A 27,334-nucleotide genomic window follows, 5' to 3' on the forward strand; every position below is an offset into this window, starting at 1 on the left:
GAAATACTTTGCTTTAAAAGTACCAAGTAGTCACACACACACACAAAAGATACATCGATAATCGTTTTAGCATCGCAGCCCTCTGAATCATAATCGAATCGAATCGTGAGGTGCCTAGAGATTTCCACCCCTAAAAAACCCCCGCTGATATCATCAGATATGGTGCCGATATAGCCCATACATACCTGCAATATGAAAGCAGAGCATCAGATTATGTTAAAAATATTACTGGTTCTACACCACATGATCACATATTTCAAGTATGTGACTAAATTTAGTATCTAATTACATCAGCAGATCCAAAGATAGTTTAGCTGACACACATGTGAGTGCAAAAACACCACCTGCTCAGATAAGTCTCGCTGAATTCATTACTGAAAAAAGAATGATTATTGCTGTATCATCTGATACAAAGCAGCTTAATGCTGCATAATCTTGTCCCAAACTGAAAATCCACCTCCCAAGGATACCCACTGCAGCCAAAACACTAGAAAATACAGCGGGCACAGTAAAAGCAGACCAAACAGCTTTTATGTCAGGATATATGAACATAAGTCTGCTATTGCTATACATAAATATAAAACAGAAAGGAAACAGTGAGGAACATCTAGCGCAAGGTTGGACTTTTTTTAATTTACTCTTGCATTTAATTCCTTTAATGGTCGTAGGCAAGCCAATCTACTTTATGATCTAGTCAAATGTGTTTGCGTCAGTTGTTTCTGCTTCAATGTCACCATCCTAATGGACGAACATAACAAACAAGCAGCGAGATCAATGCTCGCTCACAGTGCTCCATCAGCAAAGGCACAAAGTTACGGCAAGAAACGTAAAGTCAAACTGTGGAGGTCATCAAATTTTCATCATCCGAAAGTTTTATATATTCAGTTTGGCTTAGTAAGCAAACAAACCGTTGTCCTCCAGGTAGTCCGCATCAGTCAGAATGACATCAGACTATGGAACAGAGAGAAAGAAAGAGAGAGAGAGATAGAGAGAGAGAGAGAGAGAGGGAGTGAAAGAGCAAATAGAGAGAGAAATAGCTGCATATTTTAACAGCTGCTGCAGTCATCTTTGCCAGACACCTGCATGCTGCTCTGACACGCGCGCACACACACACACACACACGCACGTACCTCTCACTCCATCCGCAGCCTGGCTGGCTACAAATAACATGCAAACAGAAGCATCTGGAGTTCTGCTCTCTAACTTAAGCAGCTGAGGATAAACTCAGTCATCCCTGAGCAAGAAAATCCTGCATTGTGGCCGCCGGACCTCTTCTCACCCAGCGTGACGATGCACTCCACTGGGCCGTCTGCCTCCCTCCTTTCCCCCAGCCTCCTGTCCTTTCTCGTTTTCTCTGTCTCTCCACGTCACTATCTCTCTCTTCTCAACCCCTCCCCCTGCACTCATCCCTCTCCCTCCCTTGCCCTCTCTGTCTTTCTCCCTCTGTGCTTTCTGTTGAAAGTGGCGTCTCGGTGCTCTTGCACCATGCAAAGAGACTGTGTCCTGTTTCTCTGGTTTTTTTTTTACCAAGCTGCAAGGTCACTTTTTTTTTCACTATTCGAAAAAAGGAGAGAGACAGAGCCAAAAAATAAACAAAAACGTGAGAAAGAGAGAAAACAAGCTAAAACGAAATAGATTGAAAAGTAATAAAATAAAAATAAAATAAACATAATATAATATAAAAAGTAAAATAAGTAAATATTTTCTACAAAATATGTGAACAATTTCCTTTTATAAGTGAAACATAATGACAATATAAGCCAATTATTTACGAGTCTTTTAAATATAACACAATACTTTTTTATATAAATTTTTATATTTATATTTAAAGCATAAGCATATCCAGACTAATAAAAAAGAAAAGAAAATGAAAAGAAAATAGTTCCTAATTTTAATTAATTTTATTGTTATATTAATTCTCTGTCATTACAACCAAAAATTATCATACTTTCATAGTGTGTACTGAATTCAATGAAAAACTTCTTGACCATTAAGTACATCCTGTAGACACGAAGGAGTGTATATATGCATTTCCGGACATACTTTGTCTGCAATGTTGTCAATGACTTCTGACCCTGTGTATTCTTTTGACCTCTAATGTACTAACAACAACCACAAAAATAATTATCTTCAGTTTACAAGCCCAATCTAAACTATTTTTGGCTCCTGTAGCATTGACACTTCATAAGAGTTATCTGCTATTCTCAAATTCAAATCTCAGATCTGACGGATCCTCAACTCCCGTCTGAATCTTAAACTTTTGCTGTCTAACCTAAAATAACTTCAATCTACTCTTTTCATGTGGATTATGGTAAATAAGTGTTGATGACTTACTGTTGCGGCTTCAAACGGCAGCTGGCATGAAGCGGCATCAATCTCCCGTACACGTTCCTAAAAAGCAAATGTCTCAAGGCTGACCTTGGCTCACACCACAGAGAGATCCGAACCGCAGAGCGTTCTCGGCATCCGTACGAGTGCCAGGATGGCAGGTTTTGTGTACGTGCTAATCTCAGCCCAATACAATCTCTCTTTCACTGTATAGGAAGGATTTAGCTTTAATGGGATTGCAAGCTGAATCCGGCAGGTGGTGTCCATGATTAGCTCATGTTCGGCTTTTGCTTTTAAAAATGGCAGAGCATTTGCACAACAAACACATAGAGGCCCAGTCATCTGTGACTGTGAATTTTCAGACTAAAGTAGAGTGGCACCTGGCTACCACTGGAGCCAGAACAGTCCTCGGATAATTACCTAAAGATTCCTGGTAAAGCAAAATGACTGCTGCAAAGTAGCCTTAAGTAAGTGATCACTGGTGACCTTACTGAAACTGATATAGGGGGACAGCTGCCAAACTCTTCTAGGGTCTCCGTTTCAAACCCATACACCCTCGGTCTTGGTATATGACAAATCAAACGAGAATATACATATACAGGTCCTTCTCAAATAATTAGCATATTGTGATAAAGTTCATTATTTTCCATAATGTAATGATAAAAATTAAACTTTCATATATTTTAGATTCATTGCACACCAACTGAAATATTTCAGGTCTTTTATTGTTTTAATACTGATGATTTTCACATACAGCTCATGAAAACCCAAAATTCCTATCTCAAAAAATTAGCATATTTCATCCGACCAATAAAATAAGTGTTTTTAATACAAAAAAGTCAACCTTCAAATAATTATGTTCAGTTATGCACTCAATACTTGGTCGGGAATCCTTTTGCAGAAATGACTGCTTCAATGCGGCGTGGCATGGAGGCAATCAGCCTGTGGCACTGCTGAGCTGTTATGGAGGCCCAGGATGCTTCGATAGCGGCCTTAAGCTCATCCAGAGTGTTGGGTCTTGCGTCTCTCAACTTTCTCTTCACAATATCCCACAGATTCTCTATGGGGTTCAGGTCAGGAGAGTTGGCAGGCCAATTGAGCACAGTAATACCATGGTCAGTAAACCATTTACCAGTGGTTTTGGCACTGTGAGCAGGAGCCAGGTCGTGCTGAAAAATGAAATCTTCATCTCCATAAAGCTTTTCAGCAGATGGAAGTATGAAGTGCTCCAAAATCTCCTGATAGCTAGCTGCATTGACACAACGAGAAAAAAGTGCTTTCATCCGAAAAAAGTACTTTGGACCACTGAGCAACAGTCCAGTGCTGCTTCTCTGTAGCCCAGGTCAGGTGCTTCTGCCGCTGTTTCTGGTTCAAAAGTGGCTTGACCTGGGGAATGCGGCACCTGTAGCCGATTTCCTGCACACGCCTGTGCACGGTGGCTCTTGATGTTTCTACTCCAGACTCAGTCCACTGCTTCCGCAGGTCCCCCAAGGTCTGGAATCAGTCCTTCTCCAAAATCTTCCTCAGGGTCCGGTCACCTCTTCTCGTTGTGCAGAGTTTTTTGCCACACTTTTTCCTTCCCACAGACTTCCCACTGAGGTGCCTTGATACAGCACTCTGGGAACAGCCTATTTGTTCAGAAATTTCTTTCTGTGTCTTACCCTCTTGCTTGAGGGTGTCAATGATGGCCTTCTGGACAGCAGTCAGGTCGGCAGTCTTACCCATGATTGCGGTTTTGATTAATGAAACAGGCTGGGAGTTTTTAAAAGCCTCAGGAATCTTTTGCAGGTGTTTAGAGTTAATTAGTTGATTCAGATGATTAGGTTAATAGCTCGTTTAGAGACCCTTTTCATGATATGCTAATTTTTTTAGATAGGAATTTTGGGTTTTCATGAGCTGTTGGCCAAAATCATCAGTATTAAAACAATAAAAGACCTGAAATATTTCAGTTGGTGTGCAATGAATCTAAAATATATGAAAGCTTAATTTTTATCATTATTACAATTTAAAAAAACTTTATTTTTTACTTACATATTTTACAATGTCTTTTTTTACGTTAACCAAATTTGATAACATTACTATTTCTTTCTAATTTCTATAAAACTGCCCAGTAATCACAAGATTATTTTATTGTATTGTATTCACAGAACGGTTGAATTGTTTTTGAGAATTTCTTTTTTATTCTCCGATATGTTGTCTTTAATAAACAGTGAATATTTTCTAGAAAATATCCCTAACCCTTTCCTTTAACAATTTAAGCACAATGACAATATCAAAGCCAATTATTCAATTTTAGAACATTTATTTAATTCTACATTGTCTTTACAATACAACACTCAGTATTGTTACACCGTATTTTTATACATAAAATATTTATATTTTTGGCAGGGGTCCCTGCAAAGGGATAATCGTCATCAAAAAATGACCCTTGACCCATTTATCTTCATCAATTACTTGCCACTGAACAACCTCCATCAGTTAACCACTCTTCAAATGAATGTCTAAATATAGTCTGCTATTTACAACGTCAATCAGTCTAACCAATTGCTTTTGTGATTTTGCCAGAGCAATAGAGAAAATATATCCTTATGTGGTAAAATATTCTCCAGGGACAAATCATGCACATGCACAAACAAGGAGCAGCTGGAGGGGAGTTCAGGAACTCGAAAATACAGGACCCTTAAATCCACATACCGCTGTGCTCCTCCTATTATGTCTTACAACTGATCACATGGGACTGCTGTAAGCATCGAATCCAACACCCGTCCAACCACACACACCCATCAGTTAATGAAGCTGGAGAAACACACCGCCCGGGCATTCATGTGTGTGCTGAGCTATGATAGAAGATGATCATAATAATATGAGCATGACAACCTCAAGAACAGCAGAACTGAGTGCTATGAGTAACCTTGTTTTTCTTTCAAATGGGAATTTTCATGTTAAAATCAATGTGAATTGCCATTCACAACACATTTTACTTCCATAATGTGATGTATTTCTGAGAGACACAGGATATTTGACAAGAAAAACCAACAAACTCTACAACAATTCGTTCTTTCCAAATAAATATTAGTCATCTTGGGGAAATTCCTGTATTTTTCATATCACAAAACATATAGAAGAAAAACAAAATAGTGCAATGTAATTTCCCCCTCAATATCGTGCAGCTCTAAGAATGAGCAATGAATAGTTCACAGGACTAGAACACCAGGATCACAGATTATGAAAGAACATGGGGTTGTTTTAATTTCACGTTAAAAGGCCAGTTCTTGACCTGAGGTTTATGGCAAAGATTTAGACGCAAAGAGAGAACAGTAACGAGTGTAAAGAAGCTAGAAAGCTGGACAGATTATGACATCATCACCAGCATCCAATCCATTGCCTGAATCCAAATGATTCTACATTACAAAACACACACAATGACACAGCAAAATCTATAATAATAACAACACCATAAACTATTTTTATTGCTGAAGAAAATCTGTAGATATTAATGCATCTTCTTTCTTGCACACATTGGTTGAGGGATTCCCTATGGCGCAAATAATTATTTCCATACAGCTAGCAGAAATTACACAAATATGCCTTAGGTTTGTGTTTTCTTTGAGCACCAAACCTCAAAGAACATTAAACTGTATGCTACTGGCTCCCTCGGTTGAGCTGAACAATCAGGAGGAATGAAAAACCTTGAGGCAATGCTACACTCAAAAGTATAGGGCTACACATAGACAGTTTGGCTTTTTCAAACATATGGACCTAAACTAAGTCAGTCTAGGCTAAACCTGCAAGCGTGTTTTATCTATTTATTTTTATTTGGTGACAGGGTTGTAAAAATGCTATAACAATTTTCTATAAAAACTATAGAAAATGAACAAAAAGTAAACAGATAATATAATATTTAGATCAAACATGAAGCTTTTTTATTCCAAATAATGCTAACAGGGTTGTAAAAATGCAAATATGAATATATAAAATGCTCATATAAAATAATGGCTCATCTAATATTTAGACTGAACCTGCAACCTTTTCATTATTATATTTTACTTATGATTGTATTAGCAACAAAACGAAATAAACTAAATTTTGTAAAAATGTGCCCCATTCGGTGCAAAATTGTATTTTGGTTAATATTCATGGTAATATTAATCATTTAAAGATAAACTTTTCTACTGATGATGACCATAGATAAAAACATGAAACTTGCATAGAAAAAAACAGTAGTAATGTGCCAAAACACGGTTCAGTGAATTTATTAAAAATAATGCATTTATTTTCCTTGGTAAGCACCATCCAGTGTTTTATCCTGTCAGATGTCACGACCCCAGTCGGGTAACCATGTTTGTGTTTTGATGAGGAACGCTTGGGTATGTGACCTCACCTCACTTCCTCAGAGGTCAGGTGGAGGTGTGTGTGTGTGTGTGTGTGAGTGTGTGAGAAAGTCAGTGAGTGAGTCAGTGAGTGAGTCACGGATGGCCGAGTAGCCACAGATGGAGAGTTTTGGTATTCCTCAGCACCTATTTGGCACCCGACTGCCGACACAGGCAAGTGAACAGACATAACAATCCATTCCAGCAGTATTGAGCTCACAAAGCTACTCTGGAAATATGCAGTGGAAAGGGAATTGACATCATTGACATGTCACATTTTATTACCAGAATGCCTCGTTCACTTCCGTTTCAGCCTGCAGGGGGAGCCATCGCACAATCTACATGTCTAATGACAACAATGGGGAAAGAGATCACATCATTATTCTCCGTATTTAGCTCTTAAAGAATCTAAGACAGAAATCATTTCTGACACTGAAAATAATTACTGATTTGCCGATTGCTAATGAACATATGCAAATCCACTAGACACTATATTTTATAAAACGATTTGAGGACAAGATTGTCTCGACATATGAGACTATTCCCTAAGTCTGTAGAAATATTTTAAAAAAAGATGTAATGTATATGAACGTCATAGATCTTCTGAGATGAACTGGAGTGTTGCAGTGGCATTATCCCTGCAGCCAATTAACACAAGCTAGGAGAGCTAATCCTTGTCTGTGATTGGCTGAGGGCACTCAGGGGATCTCATTACAGCATGGAAGTGCAACTCTTCACTGGCACAGCCTCTTGACGGCAGTTTGATCACTGGCTCAAAGAGTGCGAGCACATCCTCAACTCCAGTATTCTTTTTCAACCAAACTGTCATAGCTCTTCATATTCCATACTGTTTTTATACTGCAAGGTAACCAGTACAGCTGATGTGATTACAATCGACACTTCAGTGATGAACAGACCCTAAACATCAGTATTACAGTTCATTAATACTGCATTACCTTCAGTATTACCTTCACTGGACATGAATGATACCTCAAATTGCACGGCTTGTCGAGGAGAGGTGTGCTATTACTTCCGGTGCAATAGGATTTATCCTTTCCGCCTGCCGGACCGTAAACCATAAAATTTACACTAAAGGAGGGCCCCTATATTACAGAGGTTTGGGGTAAAATGTACCTAAAGTCAGACATTTATAAGTCAGGAAAAATCTATTTTTTTTGGAAATACAACTGTCTATTGAACCTTCAGAGAATCTGTAAAACCTACTTAAATTTTTTTTGATATTTTTTGATATTTCAGGCCTTTATGTTATTGTATTGACCACAATGAAATCGCATTTTCATTGCATTTATGATCTGTGATTTTATTATACTTGTTACAATATTTGTGCTAATCCAAAAAAAGAGTCTCAATGCCATCACATAATGAAACCAGGTTATAAATTATATAGACAGTATTAAACTATTAGATTACAGAGAGAGAGAGAGAGAGAGAGAGAGAGAGAGAGAGAGAGAGAGAGAGAGAGAGAGAGAGAGAGAGAGAGAGAGAGAGAGAGAGAGAGAGAGATATAAGTACCCATTCTTAATATCTCTCACAATTATATTTCATATAATTATCTACTTTTAGAAAATTATTCATATTTATAATTATTTTCTATTTATACAAAATGGAAAACAAACTTGCTTCTGATGAGACTAGAGATATGAATGTCCTATAAACAAGTAAACAATTATGGAAATGTTATCTTTGCCAGGCCCAACACAGAAGTCTGAGGACTCATGTCATGGTGATGATATTCCAGCGAGAGAGGTAGGGGGTGCAGTTTGAGGGTCCCAGCTGATTTATATATGCTCTCTGAGAAATGTTTTCGGGAAAAAATAAGCACTGCACACAAAAAGCACATACTGTATAAACACACAAGACAGATGCTTATGTGAACACTCCTGAAAACCTCCACGAGCAGGCCGGTCTATTATCACAGAGCCGGATGGATCCGTGACTGTGTGCAGAATGAGGAGCTTTATAATCCAGACAGATATATAAAGCTCTATAATACAAACAGCATGAAGCTTGGTAAACAAAGCCTTTACCTGAGCTTTAGCTACAGCCCGGAGAAGATCCAATGTCTGCGACTATAGAGAGTGTGTGTGCGTGTGTTTACACCATGCCATGCAGCGAGAACCGCTTTAATGACTGTTTACAGGCCGCAATGACGTGTGTTCCACACATACACAGCTGTCAGGGCGGTAACTGCCTCTTCACTGTGTGTTCACATGCCACGACTAATTTAAAGGGAAGCTAGGACTTGTGCATCCTGCTGGGATATTTGCCATAGAGAAAAGGGGGAAGGGTAATATCCGTATGTCAGGATACTATCAGATGCCATATGGGGATGATGCCCACAGACTGAGTGTATTTTTATTCAACAAAGACCTTTCTGCAACATTTAAAGGAATAGTTCATCCAAAAAAAGAAAATTCGACTGTCAAACTATATAATGGACTATGGTTCATCATGTTCAAAGAATGTGATGCTCCAAAAAGGCCTACAAATATTATAAAAGAAGCATAAAAATAGTTTAGAAATATATAAATAGTTTTATGACTCATTCCTTGTCTTTTTTGTCAAATGGTTACTTACATTTCGGTGTGCTATTCACACAGATCTATTGTAGGCCTTCAAAACACTTGGAATATAGTGAACGTATATAGTGAATGATATAAACTAGATTTATGATACGTTTCTGCTGCTATTTTGGTGTTTTTTTGGGTCCCTTTTAAAACAAATATATCAGCCTGATGAACTTTCCATAGTGTGTTCAAATGCTGTGTATCAGACATTTCTAGGTATGCTAATACTCTTCTTTCTTGCTAATGCTTTACATTGACAGCAAAATTAAAAAGCTTTTCATATTCTTCTTGTATCCTCAAAACACTTTTGTCTAAAGTTTCTTTTTTCGGCATTTACCAAGTACTTACCCAAGTTTAGCCAAAAAACGGATGACTGATGGTGTCTGAAAGCAAAGTATTTGGCAAAAAACACCTCTGGGACTCTTACACCCCCTGATATCTCCCTACGCCTGCCTTATCCATTACCAACCATTATCACTCCACATGAATGAATAATCTGCAATGAATTTCTAATGTCCCGTTTCTCTGTGACAGCATCGCACCATTTATCATTCACTGTGTCTAGTGAAGTTGCCATAGACGGCTAGGTGATATCGCTATATGGAAATGGACTGAGTTAAATGGACAAGCAGAGGACGGATGGACCAGTAAACAATGCATGAGCACAAACCCACCTGGAGCCTGACATCCCCCTCTTTCCACTGCTGTTGCGTTAAAAACAGCTCAGATGCACAAACTGCTTTGCATTATGGACAAAAGGAGGACAGATTGACAGAGGACCACTTATTGGGAAAAGAGCTGCAATGTCATTACCATACTCAGCAGAAGACCACCACCTGCCCACCCCCAACCGACATCATGTCAACATTGTCATAATCTCATAATATTAAAATTTGTCTATGGCTGATAACCAACAAATAAAAATGAACTAAAGAAATAAACTGCATCACAACATTATGGCCCTGTTTACACATGGTGTTAAGATGTGTTTTGGTCGATCGGATCACAAGTGGACGACACTAAATACAGGTGTAAAAGGGGTCTTAAATGTTGACCACTTTCAGAGGTAGTCGAAAAAGCATTCAGCCAGATTGCTTTCGTAGTGTGAACGCTAATGTGGTTGAATGTGATCAAACCGCCACAAAAGACCGCCTACTCTCCGCCTGAAGACCCCTTGTTGGCTGAAGACCCACATCTGGTTTGAAGATGAAAAACCTACCAAGCACAATGTTCTCTCACCATTTCTTATTTCTAACATGAACTCAGAGCGTTCAGCGTAGACTTGCGGCTATCGGAGCAAAAACAAAAGCTGCTGCTCTCTGTATGTTTTTCCGTCGTCTCCGGGCGCTTTCAAATGTAAATTGTCCATTAGATCAAAAGATCTGAAAAAAGCCCATACATTTACCCAACCATAGTCCCTCCCCTCCAAGAAATCAGGACAGAAATGGTTAAAATTGGACAAATACCAAAACGGGTATGTGTCTCCCTCGTCTACTTGTGATCCGATCGACCAAAACGCATCTTAATACCAGGTGTAAACAGGGACTAAAATGTACAGTATGAAACATTGATATTCAGTTTGAGATTTGATAAAGCTAACATTTAACTGTTTTAAAGATTAACTTGTGATAGATGACAAAAAGGTAATCTAAATGCATAAATGAGCACATACAATTAAATATCCAGTATTGACTGGTAGTGATATATTGTGCATCCCTACTCTGATGCCTCAACAAAAATGTCAAAGAGCTCAATTATCCCCCTATCACCTCCAGCGAGATCTTTATATAGACCTTCTGAGTGAAGCAGCTGGAAGCAGAAGAGTAATGAGTGACAAGCATGCATCAGCAAAAAGACAGAGCTCCCTAATTACAGCTTATACCTCAAGCTCTGGATCTACTTAAACACGGCAGCGGATGGAAGCAGGCGTTGAAAGAATGCGAGGTACGCTTCACTGCGTGTTCCCTAGATATTACTTTATCTTAGATGTTTTGAGTGGCAGTTGAAAAGCATCTCCAGAAATTAAAAAATTGGATTCAACCCCCAAAAAAGCAAAGATTGTAACACTTTGTTCCGGAGCCTTTCATCGTCATTTTTTAATTCGCTGCATCTAAAGAGGGTGAGAGGAAAAACGAACAGGCTTCTCGGCTAAGGCAGAGCGTCATTCAAGGGATTTCCTTTTTTTCTTTCCAGTAGATTAAAATCCTCTCCTTCCAGTCTCTCATGCATAATTATGTTCATCACAAAGGATGAGCCTTTTAAACGGGCTGGAATTGCAGATGAAGCTGAATTGATTGGTTGCCGGCATGAGGTAATTGATCAGGAGTTTCTCTCATGTTAGTCCCGCGTCTAATTCACTAACTATGCATACATACATATTTGTCTGTATTTTGCTACTCAGAAATGATTGATATGATTAATCAAAAGTTCACTAAACCAATAATATAAAGATTCTGAAAGCCTTAGAAACATCAAATAAAAAAAAAATCAGACTGTCAATTTAATGTTTCTAATGTGATGTATACTGTGTGTGTGATGTTAGATACTTTTACATATGAATAAAAGGTATTTTCTTGTCATCAATCAAAAATATAATAAATCAGGCCAGTGTGAAAATGGCAAGATGAAACTGAATAAAAGTAAGTCTCAAAAATGTAGACTTGCTTGAGATGAAATGCTTTACAGCATAAGATCAAAAATAGCATAAAAAGACACTTAACAGTTTGTTTGAGGTGAGACAATATAATTGTCAAACACGTTTGGTCGCGGCACATTCATCTTTCAAGAGGAAGCTGAAGTCTGTCTACCCGGTTCTCTAATATCTTATCATTCAAACAGCATAGTCTAGGTCCATTTCTTGATACCTCACTACAAAAGTGCCCTGAATGTGTCTGGCTTCAAGAGTGGCTTTCAAGCAAACGTTGCACGAGAGTATAATAACATCAAAAAAGCTCTCACCGACTTAAATCAATACTTCAGACATGAGGGACCTCTAAGATAAACAAATGGACTTCACTCCTCCTGACAACCTGAGGTTTCATATCTAGCACATAGAGTAAATTGAATTCCTAGATGTTATGAACATTAAGACAATGAATAACTGCACAAGGGTGTAAATGAAAGGGCGTTCAATTTTGAGTGTAGTATCCCTTTACTTGTGTGCTTTTTGGGCTATTTGGCTATTCTTTCCACCCTGCTATTTGCACTCTCCAGACATCATTTAACTATTCTCACAAGCAGAAGTTGTGGTATATCTGTGGACAGAAAGACTGTGGAAACGGTTTCATGTTTGGGTCGAGAGTAAAATGGCAAATATTTCCAACCGCGTCACTCAGCCTGATATTTTCTTCCACTTTAAAATGGGAAAAAGTATTGTCTCATCTTTCCTCTCTAAAAGCTTCCTCTTTAGCGGCTGTTGACCCGCTGCTTGGCTGTTTTACAAGGGAAATTATGTATATATGAGTTATATAAAGGCATGCAAAGCTCTGTCAATGGAGCTGAAATCCACCAATGCTTTCGCTGTGTCTTATGAAAAAAAAAGTAACTTTTGAAGAGTCCTTCCTATTGAGCTTTTTTGAAGTGCTCTAAACAAAATAGAAAATAAGGCACAAAAACTCCCATTGAAATGTCATTGAGAGTTTCCCGTGGTGAAAATAACACTCTTTCTAATAACACGCTGGGGAGACAGTGGTCCTTGAAAATGATATAGTGAGATTAAAAAATGGTCTGTAAGGGAAAAACAGCTATCCTGGCAAACATGGACTGAAAAACAGTAAAGTAAGTAAAGATCTTCGATGTTTGCAGCTCTGCCTCATTAATTGTACAAATCAATATCTAAGATTTGCTCTAAAACAAAAAATTCTGAAAGAGAAGAGCTTGAGATGAACTATAGATGACCAATTTCAAATCTAAAATAGTGGCTGGAGGGGAGTTCTGGGGTGGCGTTTGTGTGCATAGTGCTCAAAGGGTCAGGCAACATTAAACAGGAGATGGACTGACCTTTTCACAACGAGGTCACGACCGCCATCAATTTTATATGTGCAGCAGCAAGAGAAAGCACTGGGCAATGTGCTGTTAGGTACATAAAATATGGAGCCCCAGGTGGAGGGAACATGCCAATATCCAGCCATTAGTCTTGCCTTGAGCTGACAGACCACTGGATAAAAGTTGGATCATGAAAAGGCACCCAAAAGCTACAGTTGAGCTTAGAGTCTCAGCAAGATGTACACGATATATGCTTGAAAGATTTTGAGACTATAATGCAATCATGTATCACCATTAAAATGTAACATCATAACACCATCATGTCCATTAAAACGGTCTAATAAATGACAGTCATTTTAAAACGAGTGCTATAACATATGTTCAAAGATTCAGTACCCACGGGAAAGACTTTATGAGCTGAAAGGTAAGCTTTGCGGCGGTACGATAAGACAGGATGGATTGCTTTCAAATGCATTTGAAAGGTAGGGCGATTCACTTTGTATTGTTTAGGCAGAGCTGATATCATTTTAATGAGTAGGCCTACTCTCAAGCTCATTCAGATCGGATAACTAGAAGAGCAAGGAGTACGAAACCTTTCAAAAAATAAGCTGATGTGAAAACCATTAAATCAATTGAAAAATAAACCACATTAGAAATTCACAGAAAACAAAAGTGACTGTCCTACTGCACTTCGAAATAAAACAGCAATTCATCAAACCAAAAAATGTGTCATGTGGTTATATTGCCAAATGCAACCTAATTACTCAGTGTAAACTGCAACCCTCGCTCTGAAATATTAATAGATGCTAATAAGAATATTGGCGCTGTGTCAGAAGAAAATGGGAACAGTGCCTTCACTTGTGTTGACATGTTTGTCAATGAGGCAAAATTATTAAATAATGAATTTTCTCATCTTGAAATATGAAATGCCAATTATACACTACTTGATGGAGAAAACAATGTTACTCTTAAAAAAAAATAGATATGTTTGATCAGTTAGAGACAGACAGAGAAACAAACGGACAGACGGAACGAAGATAGATAGATTTGTGACTCATACAAGCAAATGACTGAACTAGTACAAGAATATTTGAGGGCTCCTCTTGTAAATTCTCCCCACATTGCAGTGCAGTTTCCCATCCAGCTGAGAGGCTGTGAATCAGAAAGAATTGCTTACTCACCCACAGACAGTTCAGAGAACTGTCTAGAGAAGCGCTGCCGTCTTTTTGCTGTTGTTTGCCCACTTGATCAGTCAAACTTTTCAGTAAAATCCTAGTATCTCCTCTGAATACTGAACTCAAATCTCTCACGTTGAGGTTGGATCTGTGCAGGTGTCGTCTCCTTCTTTCTAAAAGAAAAGTCTAAAAGCAGACTTAACTTTATTAAGTATGTTTAATGTTCCTTGAGCACAGAGAGCAGAAAAGCCTGGGAGATTCCTTTACATAACACAAGCTCCAGCAAACAGGTCGGCCCTGAGAACCCCCTCCAAAGACTTGGAAAATACCTGCAAATGTCTGGTGACGCACCGGTGGAAAAAAACTAAAACAGATGCAGACAGCCAGTCAGACAACCCATAGAAAACACTCCATAACTGGGAGATTCATAAAGTCCTCAACACAAGGAAAGAACAACTATCTCTCTGATACTACAGAGCTGAACAGTACAAGACGGGCACCTTCAGACACAACTGCAAGCCGTGCAATGTAAATTAATAATAGACTGTGCTTCCATGGTGTGCTAGTTTACACTGCTGGATCAGGTTGCCTGACATCTACAGTTTCCAAGACCTTTATTTTAAAACAGCCTAAAATTTTGATTATACCCACTTCCATAAAGCAATATCCTTTTGCCTCGATAAAACACCACAGGGGGTTTAACAAACTACAGATTCCTTTCGAATCAGACATCTGAGATAGTACAAAAAAAAAGATTCCTGGAAGAAGGCACTTGTCCTGGGTTTGTGCCCTGAAGGCCGATGAGGAGACATTTTTTCATTGTGAAATGAGATATAGAGTGAGCTCATTCTACAGATGACAGCAGAAAGGCAGCAATGAACAGCCGGAAATGAAACCAAGGAGAACCTGAGAACTCTGCTATGAGACAGCCAACAGCGAGAGTCTGAAAGCAGAGATCATGGAGCTCTAGCATACAGGAACACTATAATCAAAATCCCCCTAAAACACCAGCAAAAGTTCATCTCCCTGACCCTTCAAAAAACCCTTTCTAGTTCCAGAGATCTCATTTTAGAAAAAGTGTAATGATGGTGTTGTGCAATAGAAAATCATGCCATTTAAATGAGCGTTTGACTCAAAAATAAATATTCTGTCATAATTTACAAAATGAAGTCATTTTTCACTGAAAATCTGAGCCTTTGTCATCAGCTCTCCTTCACATTTTTCTTACTTGCCGCATCGTGAGAACCAATTCGGATTCACAAACACTTGATTTTAATCAATTTCATTCGATTCAATAGTGTTCAAGAATCCATCCATCCATCTCTCCATCTATCTGCTTTTGATCTATTCATTAAAATAAACATCTCAGAAGAGACGATTGCTTTAGAAATTTGGCTACACTGGTTTTGCTGTACGTTTTTGAATCACTGAACAGAACTGGCTCATGGAATCATTTGTTTGTGTGCTACGCTTCTGACAGATTCTGACAAAATAGCTAATTAATTTTCAGTCCGGTACATTGAAACACATGATGACAGGAGTTTCATCTTCATGCAAGCTATTCCCTGATCTATACAGTATGCACGCCCCAATTAGATCCACAGGAGGGGATGTTGGGAAGAACACCAAGGGCAACAACAAGAAGACAACTGTGAGAGAGTGCTGTATGTCTGTGGATATGGAGGAAATGGGAAATGTCTGAAAGTGGAGATCTGAATATGCAAAAACGCCCTTACACTTTCACTACAAAACAACTGTAAAGTAAAGCATGATTCAGAAGATTCAGTTCCAAAACAGAGTCTGTGGCTCACCAAATGCTAGGGAGAAAATTACAGAGCCCTGGAAAAATGGTTTGCTACACTGTGGTGAATGAATTGGCCTGACTCGGAGCCTCTAGTCACTAATTTTACCAAAGTTGGGTGGAAACACGCAGTCTTGTTGAGCTATCAATGATATAACTGTACTACTCCAAATTACAGAAGAATAGTACTCAATATCAAATATAAAGAACAAACTAAGCAATTAAACAAGCTGTACTTCATGTTTATGTATTATGCTGAGAGCATTCATTACATCTTGTTGCATTTCTGATTGCAAGAAAACACAGTATAAAACTTTATTTCAATGACAAAAACACACATGGAACAAAATACCGGAGTACTTCACATAAAAAAACAACAAAAATAACTATAAAACATCCTAAACTGATTTTTTTGGGGAGTAGAAACAATTTTAACTCCAAAATTGCTATTTCACAAACAATTACAACCCCCCTGGGAAGTAGAAAAACAAAAATAGTATTTTCTTGTAAAACATACTCCTTTTATTTTCAACTTTGAAAAATCCTTTTTACAATGTACTGCACTTATATTTTGTTGCACAAAAACATCCAAAATCATCAGATATGAATGGAGAAGAACGTCATGCACTTATCTCCACCTGATTCAATGATGTCCTACCTTATGGTACGAACTGAAATGCAGTATTTCCACATCAGATTCAACATGAGGGCATTTCCTGCCTGGCTGCTCGATGAGGGTCTTCAAAACAAGCTGGGGTAGATCCAAAAAGAAGGAGAAGAAAATACAGTGGAGCTCACGTGTTGCTTGACTCAACTCAAATCATCCAGACTAGCCGCTCCTTCCTCTTTGCCTTCTCTCAACCACAAACAGCGTGAAGTGCTCAAAGAGTAGAGAAAAAAAAAGTCACTAATTCATTCACCCCCCACCCCCCCAGTTCAAATTACAGCAGTTGTTGCTGCTTCTAAAGCATAGGCATCTTTAGCTTTGTTTATGTAGCCATACCCAAATGTTCCCCTCTGGGAGAAGTTGTCTAACAGCAATCTGAGGTTCCCATGCTAGCCGAGGAATGGAGTATGCTATCTCTGTACATCAGAGACACATCCGGATGCACTCGTTCTCCTCAAGCAGACACACTCCTCCTGTCATCCGCTCGTAGTGCGAGTCATGTCATTTGGAGGTTGTTAAATCCCGGTCTGTGTCAAAGGGAACAGGCAGGCCCGTTCGGCCAACACTTGCGCCAAGTGTGACTCGTCTTCCTACGGAGCCCAGGGAGGGTCTGACCAGTGTTTGCACCCTCAAATATGACTTGTAGATGTAGTTAATTGGTCTCAATAGCATTAAATAAGTGTCGTAATGGAATTTTAATGTAAAAATACTGAAGCTGTTGAGCTGAGTGGGGCCAGATTTATCCTGGAGAACAGTGCTGCAGGAGGCTATGAGATCATAATCAAAGCCAGTCATTGGAGTAAAGGCTTGGCACACTCCATGGAAATGGATTATCCTCAAAAACTGTAACTTAAAGCCTTACGCACCAACAATGGAATACACATGAGAATAGTCATGAAGAAGAAAAATGGGATAGGAGCCTGTGAAGAAACTGGGCAGAAACACAAGTCAGGAAAGTTTTAAAATGAACTTTAAGTTCTGCAAATACAGATGAGTGAAATGTATACAGTGAGATCGATTTCAGACGATAACATTTGTTTTTGTTTGGCTCTGTTCACTTCCTCTTTGGTTTTGAAATGCTTCCACGACCTTTAGGTTAAATTGCCGGCTGTCCACTGTAATTTACATGGAGGGTGAATATTGAAACATTTTACTGCTGTTTTATATAACAGAGTTTACTTTGTGAGGTCAACTTAAAATGTAAGAGGAAAACTATCTGAGAAAACCATTTAACAGAAGACTAAAGTTTACATACACTGCTGTTCAAAAGTTAGGGGGTCGCTAAGATTTACTGTCAATTTTGATCAAATTTAATGCATCCTTGCAGAATAAAATTACTTATAAATTTTTTAAAAATCGTACTGATCCCAAACTTTGAAACAGTGGTGTAGTAATATAGTATTCCATATTGACAATATAAATTGAAATATTGTGCAAACTATTGGCTAGATTTTAGAAATGTGAAACAAAATCGTATCAGCTGAAAAGGAAAGTTGTTTCAGAGGTGGAGGAAATACAGTCAGTTTTGATTATATAAGGACTTTTAACGCAAATTCTAAGACCAAAGTCATAACTTTTAAACTGTACCACATTTTTTGGAAATACAGGAAATCTGGAGGTTTAAAAACATGGAGTTAATTTTTCCATAGGAAATATACAACTGAATATTATGAAAGCAATTTCATTCAGCGAATGAAAAATCAAAGTCTGCTTGTTTTCCATGTCAACTGTAAAATGGCTGACACAGGAAAACAATCACTTTTTCAAAAGGATAGTAATAATTAGCATCACCTTTCTAAAGTAGCCTTGTTGTTTTGCTGTTTCTGTAACTGTCATCAGAATACGTCCCTGAAGACTGCCACATCTTCCAAAAAACATCCTCTCCTTATCTAATTACTGTCCAACATATACGAGACAGAAAAAAGCAGACATTCACACTGGCACACATAGACATGCTTTCTGTAGCCTGCAGCTTCTTGGCAGCAAAAGACTGAACAAAATACAATTTGGACAAAAGCATTACAATTCAAGACAGAGAGAGCACACAAACAAACATAGCCCAGCTTTACGTCCATCATAAAGTAAAGGGCTGATGTATCATTATTACAGCTGACAGTTTAATACTGGCTAATAATCTCAACTGAAGTAAAAATTAATTTATGACTATGGCTTTATTTATGACAGTGTAAATATCTCTCTGTGTGGTCTCCATCTGACATACTAAAATAATTAAAAGACAAATCAATATTTACTTGGTAAGTAATCATGTAATAGGCAGAATAATGTACATTTAGATTGCTATTATTGCAACAAAACCACTTTATGTCATTTTAAGGCATTCATCATCATTACCATCATCAACATTATCCTAAACACTGGGACAGACTAAAGTAATGCTTACACAATGTCCAAATCAGCCAAACAGCACCATAGTGTATTTAATTTGAGACCAACATTTTAAGACTGCGCAAAATGATCTGCCTGGAATAATCCTCGAAAACACGTGTATTTGCTAGTCAACTGCTTGACATAGACTCAACACAAGCAACCAAATTCAATTCTACCAATGAATATGTTTATAAATACATGATGGAACACTGTAGTTATATTTACACTCTGGCAAACACTATCCAGTGCATTCAAGCAATACATTTGATCATTATGTGCGGTTACTGGGAATCGAACCCATGAACTTTGCGCTGCTAGTGTCATTCTCTGCCAGTTGAACAATGGGAACATACAGTTCACTCCTATTTACACAAATGAAATAAACGTATGAGAATGCCTCAATTAACCACAATTACGAACAAAAAGCTGCATAAAAGGTGAGTGTTTTCCAAAATGACCACAGCAGGAAAGAACAAATCTTGCTCTTTTTAAGGATTCAGTGTGAAGGACTTCAGACTTCAAAAGACATTCCAGTCTTGGACGTCTAGCCCACATCAGCAACTGAGGGGAATATTAATGACCTACTCTGCTCATTTGCATATGGAAGTGATGCTGTGTTTGTCCCAATCTGTGGTAAACTATAATAGTTTAAAATGGCACGGAATACATTTCTAAACTAGATGTAGTTCCTGCATACACTAACATAGCACAGGCAGCAGAGTTTAATAAACAAACCAGTGTAATCAGCAATAAAGAATATCTACTGTAATAATTGTATGTATTATATTAACCAGTGAAGCACCTGCATATGCGTCGTAAGGTGTCATTCCAGTCTTAAAGGGCCAGCGCCCTGAAATAATGTAAATTATTGCAGATATTTGAGGTACCTTTAGCTAAAAGGGAGTCATTTCTTCATCAAATAATTTAAAGAATGCGACGATAGGGTAAAAAGCCTGTTTCTGATGAGACAACTTTATACATCTAATTCCATTATCAACGTGATTGTTTCCCCAACAAAAACTTAAAATATCAAAGCTTATGAATCATTTTAATGTGCTCTAAAGAGGTTTTGTTGGGCCGCTTCTCCCTGACAGTACCAGCTGCATAATTCTGTTTTGAAACACCTAAGCTGACTGTCTACCACATAGCATGTTGGGAAAAAAATAAAGGGGGATTTTTCTTTTGTTTCTTTAGTTTTGTTTCAAATGTGAGGTTGAAAGTTGCCAACGACACTGTATGTTGTGTTTGATTGAAGGCATTACACAGCACACAAAGGCCACGTTGTGTGAACTGTGCAGTTTCCACTGATTACAGCAGTCAATTGAAGGACACTGTTAGGAGAGAAGGTCAGCACGAACAGTTGACCGGGGATTTCCTGAGTCAGAGACACCCGGATGCCTTAGTCAGCAAAGGTTAAGCGCAATACCATTATATGTTTTTTTTTTTTTTTTTTTTTTTTTTTACGGTGGTCATAGGAACGGGAAGAAGAGGGTAGAGCCATAAACGTCAGGCCTGCAGGTATCAATAATGAATGAATAAATGAATGATTGAATTTAGCTACTAAATAAAATATACTCAATAACTACTTTTAACTAAATAATAATAAAAAGACATTAATCAGTTGACATTTTAATGAGGAATATTTAAATTAAATTTTATATAAAAACTACAAAATAAAAAAATGGAAATAAAAAAAATATGAATAAAAATAATTATAAATCAAAATAATTATTAATGATGAATACATTTTTAAATGAACAAATATTCCATGGAGCATCTCAGTTAATATTTGTTCATAAAACAGTAAGTATATTAATGCAAGAATTTAGTTAAAATTAGTTTTAAATTAAATATAGCATGTCACATTGTCGGGCACTCCTTAAAATTTCATGTCAACTTAAAACCAAAGCTCAAAAATCTCCTGGACATAAGAAGGAAGACTGTCCTCAAGCAATGATAGAGCACCAGACAGAACAAGGGCCTAAGTGGGGTACCATGCCCCACAATAGAGGATCAAATCTGTGATGGAGACGCTTGTCAGGTCACAGAAACACAATAGAGCTCGATTTAAATCAGACTGACTTACTGCATCCTCAGCTTTGAAGCCCTTAACTCACAATAACACAAAGATACACTGATCTAAGGTCAGTCACGGCTCTTTACTGACTGAATAACAGCCTGTAAAGGCTTTATTGAGCCCATCTGAAAACTGCTACAGAATGAGAACAATACAGTGCACATGCTGTATGCATTAAACTGCCGCAACAACAAAAAACATATTTAATTGGAAAATAATTAGTTGAACAATAACAACACATTACCATAAGCTAATAATACCTTCATTCAAGTCATATTTTATTATAAAAGCAATAGAGAACAAAGACTTCTTACCTTTTATAGAAGCCATTGAGAGGCTGCAAGCAAAGAAACTGCCAGTAATCCAAACAAAATGTCTTGAGCTTCAACATTGTCTTGAGCAAGAAACCGACGCGTTTTGTGATTTAGCCTATCACATCCCTGCTTCTAGCCTGCATGCAAGAGTGGAAATGCATGTGGTTGCACCATCACACCTGACTCAGAGGTGTTTGAGTGACGGTGAATATGCCAAACATCCCGTTGATCGACGTAAGACAGGGCCTCGGTGGTGGTGGTAAATCCTTCCAGCATGAATAGTAACACCCTTTGTGATGTCTCTCACACCCCCAATGAAGAAGTCACACACACCATGTGTACGACTCTCCACCGCTTCAGGGATGTGACACAAAGTGTGTGAGAAATATATCTCTAATTCCTCTAGCTCTAATCCAGCAGTGCACAAACAGTCCAAACAGAATTTAAAAAAGGAAAGCTTTTCCCTCACTTTTGAATTACAGCTGCTTCCATTGTCTGTCAGTACCGATGACAAAGTCCAGCTCCAGCGTGCTTCACCGCAACCACAAAGCCCCCTACACCCCCCTGCCCGGCCCGTATTAATTATGCTTTATCTGATGGTGCACTCCCTTTGCCAGCCATGTGTGTGTTGAGCAGAGCTAATCACTAGAAGCACATGGTGATCAGCAGGGACTGACGCTCACCAAACACAAGCTGGCTGATTTACAACCTCACTCTGATATGCTGATACCCGTTGCCAGGATACGGGATCACTGGCGATAAAATGCTAAATGGAAGCCTTAAGATGATGCTGATTGGCTGAGAGTGAGAGAATGGGTGTGGCTAAAAAGTCAGAGGCGCCACTGATTTTATTTTTGTTCAGGATAAATTGGATAAAATGCAAAAGAAAGTTTACATGTAGCCGACTTGAAATTTCAAGTGGTAAATGTAGAGTGGCATGCACTTCATTAAGAAACTTTTTTGTTTCCCAATTAAATTATCATATATGCAGGTTTTGTGACCAAATATTAATTGAAGAGTTAAATTTAGTCATTTATGGAGCAAATTTACCTATAGAAATGAATTTCTTACAGAACAGGCCACTATAAGTGACCTGCAAAAAAACAAAAAGATAAGCTAAGCTTATAGCTCCTTAAACATAAATTGTATCCTAAAATCTTGATGACAAAGTTCATGAACATTTCAAGCAGTAACAGAAATGTGGCATGCTACACTTCGCCTAGTTTTAAACAATATATTTTTAAACTATTTGATTAGATTTTTTGGAATATTTGTACATTTAACAAGATATTTGTCACTACAGTACATTTAAATGAACTGCGAAAAGGCTAAAAGATTATTAACAAATTGTATGAAAAACAAACACATTAATCAGATATCTAGATGTTAAAAAGGACATTAGACATGTTATTGGTCAACCAGTATTACACTGACAAAGACTAGAAACAATGAAAAGAGGGAAGTAATGTCAAAAAGCAGTGAAATTAGCAAAGATACAGATACATTATTGTGCATGAGCCGACTCTGAACTTGAATATGTAGAGAAAGCAAATGAGATGTGACCACAATGTCATGGAAATTGAATGCACTGAATGAGGTATATTTAAACACATGATAGCACATTCAAGCAATCCAATTCAAGGTAGCATGACCAGTAATTACCAAACCCTGTAGGCGCTCATTTCTCTAGAGAATATCAACATACTCATATGTGTGTGTGTTTGGGATTCTTGTCATTATGCAAACTACTGAAGCCCCTGCAAGCAGACCAGATCTTTCTGCTCCCTCTCACGCCCTCTAAACTCTCTCAAATCCATCCACAGCCTGGCATTTAAACAAAACACACAGTCCTCTCGCTATAGATTGGCACAACAGGTCAGGGATTTCTTTGTGCAAGTGTAAAGTGAGAAATGCTTAATGACACTGGCAGAAAGAGCTTTATAGAGTTGAGCATTCATACTGTTTGTTTGCCAAAGCACAAAAAGTCACATGGTAAACAAAATAAACACGCATATACATTTTTTTCAAGAATATGAAGGCCTTACATTGTTAAATTGTACCAAATATTTTCCAACCATTTCCAAAAGGGTTTTTATTCATTAGCTCTTGGGTGCTCCAAATGTTTTATGACTACTCACAGCCAAGACAGTCAGTTCACTTAAAAACCATCCACACTCCGCCTTTCTGCAATTTAACTCGGAATTGCATTTAATTTAATGTACCTTTTACTTGTTTAAAACCCATAAACATTAGAGAACACAAGTACGGCCACACATGTCCCTTTTTCCTCAGTAATGAGTCCTAGCAAACAGTTCTTTTGTTTTGTGGGCAGTTTAGGGGCCCGTTTTGTAAGGGGGCTCGGGGGGGATGAGGGGAGTGGGGCTTGCCCATTAAACAGACGAGGATACATCCATCATCCGGTTGACTGAGACTGAGGTCGTCTTCTTCCACACAGGACCGAGACATTTTGACTGATATATATATATATATATATATATGCTAAAAATATGACCTGAAGACTGGGAAACTAAATGGGAAACAAAGCTTTAATGGGGGGAAGGTGCAATTGGTCTTGAGTGGGCAGAGTGGGCTAAAGCCATCCATTAGTCCTTGTACACCAGGTGTTGGCTTCTCAGGACCCAGCTGTGCTCCACGTCCCCAGTAAATGAGCCACATGGCTCTCTAGGGGTAATGACAGCGGTCAGCATTCGAGGAAGCACATGCCACACACTGCTATTAATGAACCGATGCTCTGCGAGAACTCAACACCAGTTAATGGCCCCTAGGCACAACCACAGCCACATTAATGCCCATTTTACGATACAGGGCATCATATTCATGAATGAAACTCAAGGGAACGCAAGGGAAATCTCAAACTGATAGATTTGTGGTAATTAAAGCCTATATATGTAATGCACGATTGCACGAAAATGCATGAAAAGCAGTTTCTTTCTAAGGGATGTTATCACCAGTCTTGCAGAAAACTGGATGTCTCTTATGCTCACCAAGGCTGCAAAATAGCCAAATACTGCAGTAAAAACTGTAATTTTGTGAAATATTATTACAATTTAAAATAACTGTTTCCAACTTTAAAATGTAATTTATTCCTGTGATGGCGAAGCTGGATTTTAACTAAATTTCTATTTTTTATTTATTTAATCAAATGAATACAACTGCATTATGTGAGCACTTCACAATTTGTAGTAAAAACTTAAAATTTTAAATACAAATGTTTGAGCTCTGATTAAAGTTTCAATATATACTACAATATTGGTAGCTGATGAACAATAGCTAAAATACCTTTTAGATGCATCAAGGCAAATATTAATGTGTATAACACTGCAAATGCCCCCAGAACACCCTTATAGAGCTAGAAGAGGTATACAAACTGTAAAGCAAAAATACAACAAAAAAAAAAAATTCTGTAAAATTACAAAAAAGTATGGATTGTTAGGTAGCAGTAAAAACAATTGTACCGTTCTGAAGTTATATACACATTTTATGCCATGTATACGCTTCAATACAATCTAAACATACATTCTTTGTAATTGTTGGATAGCGGCATTACTCTGATATAGTACAGTAAAATGAACATTTGCAGAAAAAGCACACCAGTGATTATTTCACACAGAGGCACCAGCTGTGTAAATACAGCTTGGTTTCACGGTCTTAGGGACTGTTTTGATATACATAAGAATGGATTATATAACTATGTTTGCTCTATTGTAATGTTTTATCCCCCGGACCTGATGTCTCTTCAAAGATAGATTTTCTAGTGAAATAGAGAGCAGGTTTATTAAATGTACCAGTGAAAAATACAAAAGCTTAGACTAGAGGTACCTTTATATCAATTCAATAAACACTGCCTTCCCTGCAGGAAAAAACAGCTTAAGCTGGTAGCTGTGTTTTTAGAACAAGGTTTCTACCTGGTCTAAACTGGTCACGCGATTGGAGAAGCAACAGCGTTGGATATAGGTGGTCAAGTTGGTTTTTGAAACATAGGTAGTCTACCAGCTAAAGCCCCTGATATACTTTAAGCGAAAACGAAGAACAAAAAGGTGTGAAGTTTGTTTGGAGTTTGTTACGAGAGTTTGAAACAGATTAAAGTGAGTCTTCTGAAAAAGTTATTGGTCTAGCCTGGCTCCGCCCTCCTACGTACTTCTGCTCAATTTTCATTTTCCTTCAGTACTACGTCTGGGATTGTGCTGTAGTCTTTGGTTTTCTCCGATAAATTTTTTATCGGGCCAATCAGCGAACAGAGGGAGAGGCTGAGAACGATGACATTGATGTTGTGCGTTATTTTGTAGTTGTAGTTCAGTAATGGCAGCGGAGAAAGATGCGAGCAAAGCCATTCGGTCCATTGTGGCAACGCTGCCGAATATCAAGAAGTTAAAGCTGGAGCAAGAACAATCTTTGGTTAGTTTTGTTGGTGGCCATGATGTTGTGGCCTTCCTCCCAACGGGGTTCGGGAAAAGTTTGATTTTACAGCTCGCTCCATTATTAGTGAAGGAGTTGGCTAAGGCAAACGCTAGGCATACGTCACGACCAAACGATAGCGATTTGTTATGGCAGATCCAGAGTGACTCTGGGAAGGTCCAATAGTTTTAGACTTCAATAGAGTACGCCGCCTACAAGGAAGTAACTATTGTCAATGGAGTGGTGCCAGACTCTATGTACAAATGAAATCTACGAGAGTCTGGTGGGACCGGGCTAGTTTGGTCCAGGTTGATTAAGTAATAGGCCTTCTTTGACGTGGAAATCTTCTTTGGAGTAGATAAAATAAAAAGGGAGTTTGTATATCTGACGCTTGTATTCATTGACAAAAATGTAGCCATGTGCAGTAATATTGCAATGCATCGTGATGCATTATGATAATCGAATCGTTAACATGATAATTGTAATCGAATTGAACCGCGAGACCAAAAACGATTCACACCCCTAATATATTTATAAATAAACGTAACGTGATTTGACTGAAGTTTGAATTTCAGAGCTTGTGCAAACACATCCATGTCGCTGATGCTTTTATAACTGCCTGTTCACGGCAACATAACTATAAATATAACTATAATGATAACTGAATTCTGATTGCCTGTCAATGCTTTCATCATTCATCAGCTGGGAAAAAAAACATTCAGATATTGTCTTCAATGATATCGTTCCTCTGTGTCGTATCATTGGAGTTGTGCTGTGGACTTAAATAGAATTAGAATGATTATTAAACATTTGTAGTTGTAATTATCACTATAGTTATCATCTTTGGTGTGAATGGTCCTGAACACATTGAACATGTGAAAGTAGAAAGACTGAAATAGTATTTTTTTTTGTAAAACATAGCCTACTTCAATTGGTTTTATATACAACTCTGAAAAATCTTTCTTTCTTTTTTTTAAGAGTAGATTTTCCAACAGTATGTTTGTTTGTTGAGAATAAACCATTGCACTGACAAATACTGCAAAACATGCTGATGTGAGATCATGTTACTGGCACTCAGAGATCTTCACTCCCAGACTCCATCTTGTCTGTAGACATCCTGCAAACTTCATTACTCCCCTCTTTTCTCTTCAAAATGTTAACATCCTTTACAACAGAGCTGTATGTCTTCTTTTAATTCCCCTGGTGAATGGGGTGATGATCCTGTC

At 38.1% G+C, this 27,334-nt stretch overlaps 1 protein-coding gene across 13 annotated transcripts in view; it reads right to left on the bottom strand.

Moving 5' to 3' along the window:
- iqsec1b (IQ motif and Sec7 domain ArfGEF 1b) overlaps nucleotides 1–27,334 on the bottom strand; it is a 178,749-nt gene that overhangs the window by 43,426 nt on the left and 107,989 nt on the right. For 2 of the 13 annotated variants that reach the window (XM_077203584.1, XM_077203574.1), the window contains exon 1: nucleotides 16,905–17,624. The exons of 5 other annotated variants lie outside the window; for them this stretch is intronic. In XM_077203584.1, the coding sequence (XP_077059699.1) occupies nucleotides 16,905–16,951 (47 nt within the window). In that variant the 5' untranslated portion in view covers nucleotides 16,952–17,624. Of the gene's footprint in view, nucleotides 1–1,130; nucleotides 1,490–14,451; nucleotides 14,960–16,904; nucleotides 17,625–21,692; nucleotides 22,377–27,334 lie in introns of those variants that run through there. 6 more of the 13 variants (XM_077203581.1, XM_077203570.1, XM_077203580.1 and 3 more) reach the window with 6 other exon arrangements.

This window comes from Siphateles boraxobius, unplaced genomic scaffold (assembly GCF_051911475.1).
Source record: "Siphateles boraxobius isolate OS27281-9 unplaced genomic scaffold, OSU_SipBor_1 5, whole genome shotgun sequence".
Taxonomy (NCBI): Eukaryota; Metazoa; Chordata; class Actinopteri; order Cypriniformes; family Leuciscidae; genus Siphateles; species Siphateles boraxobius.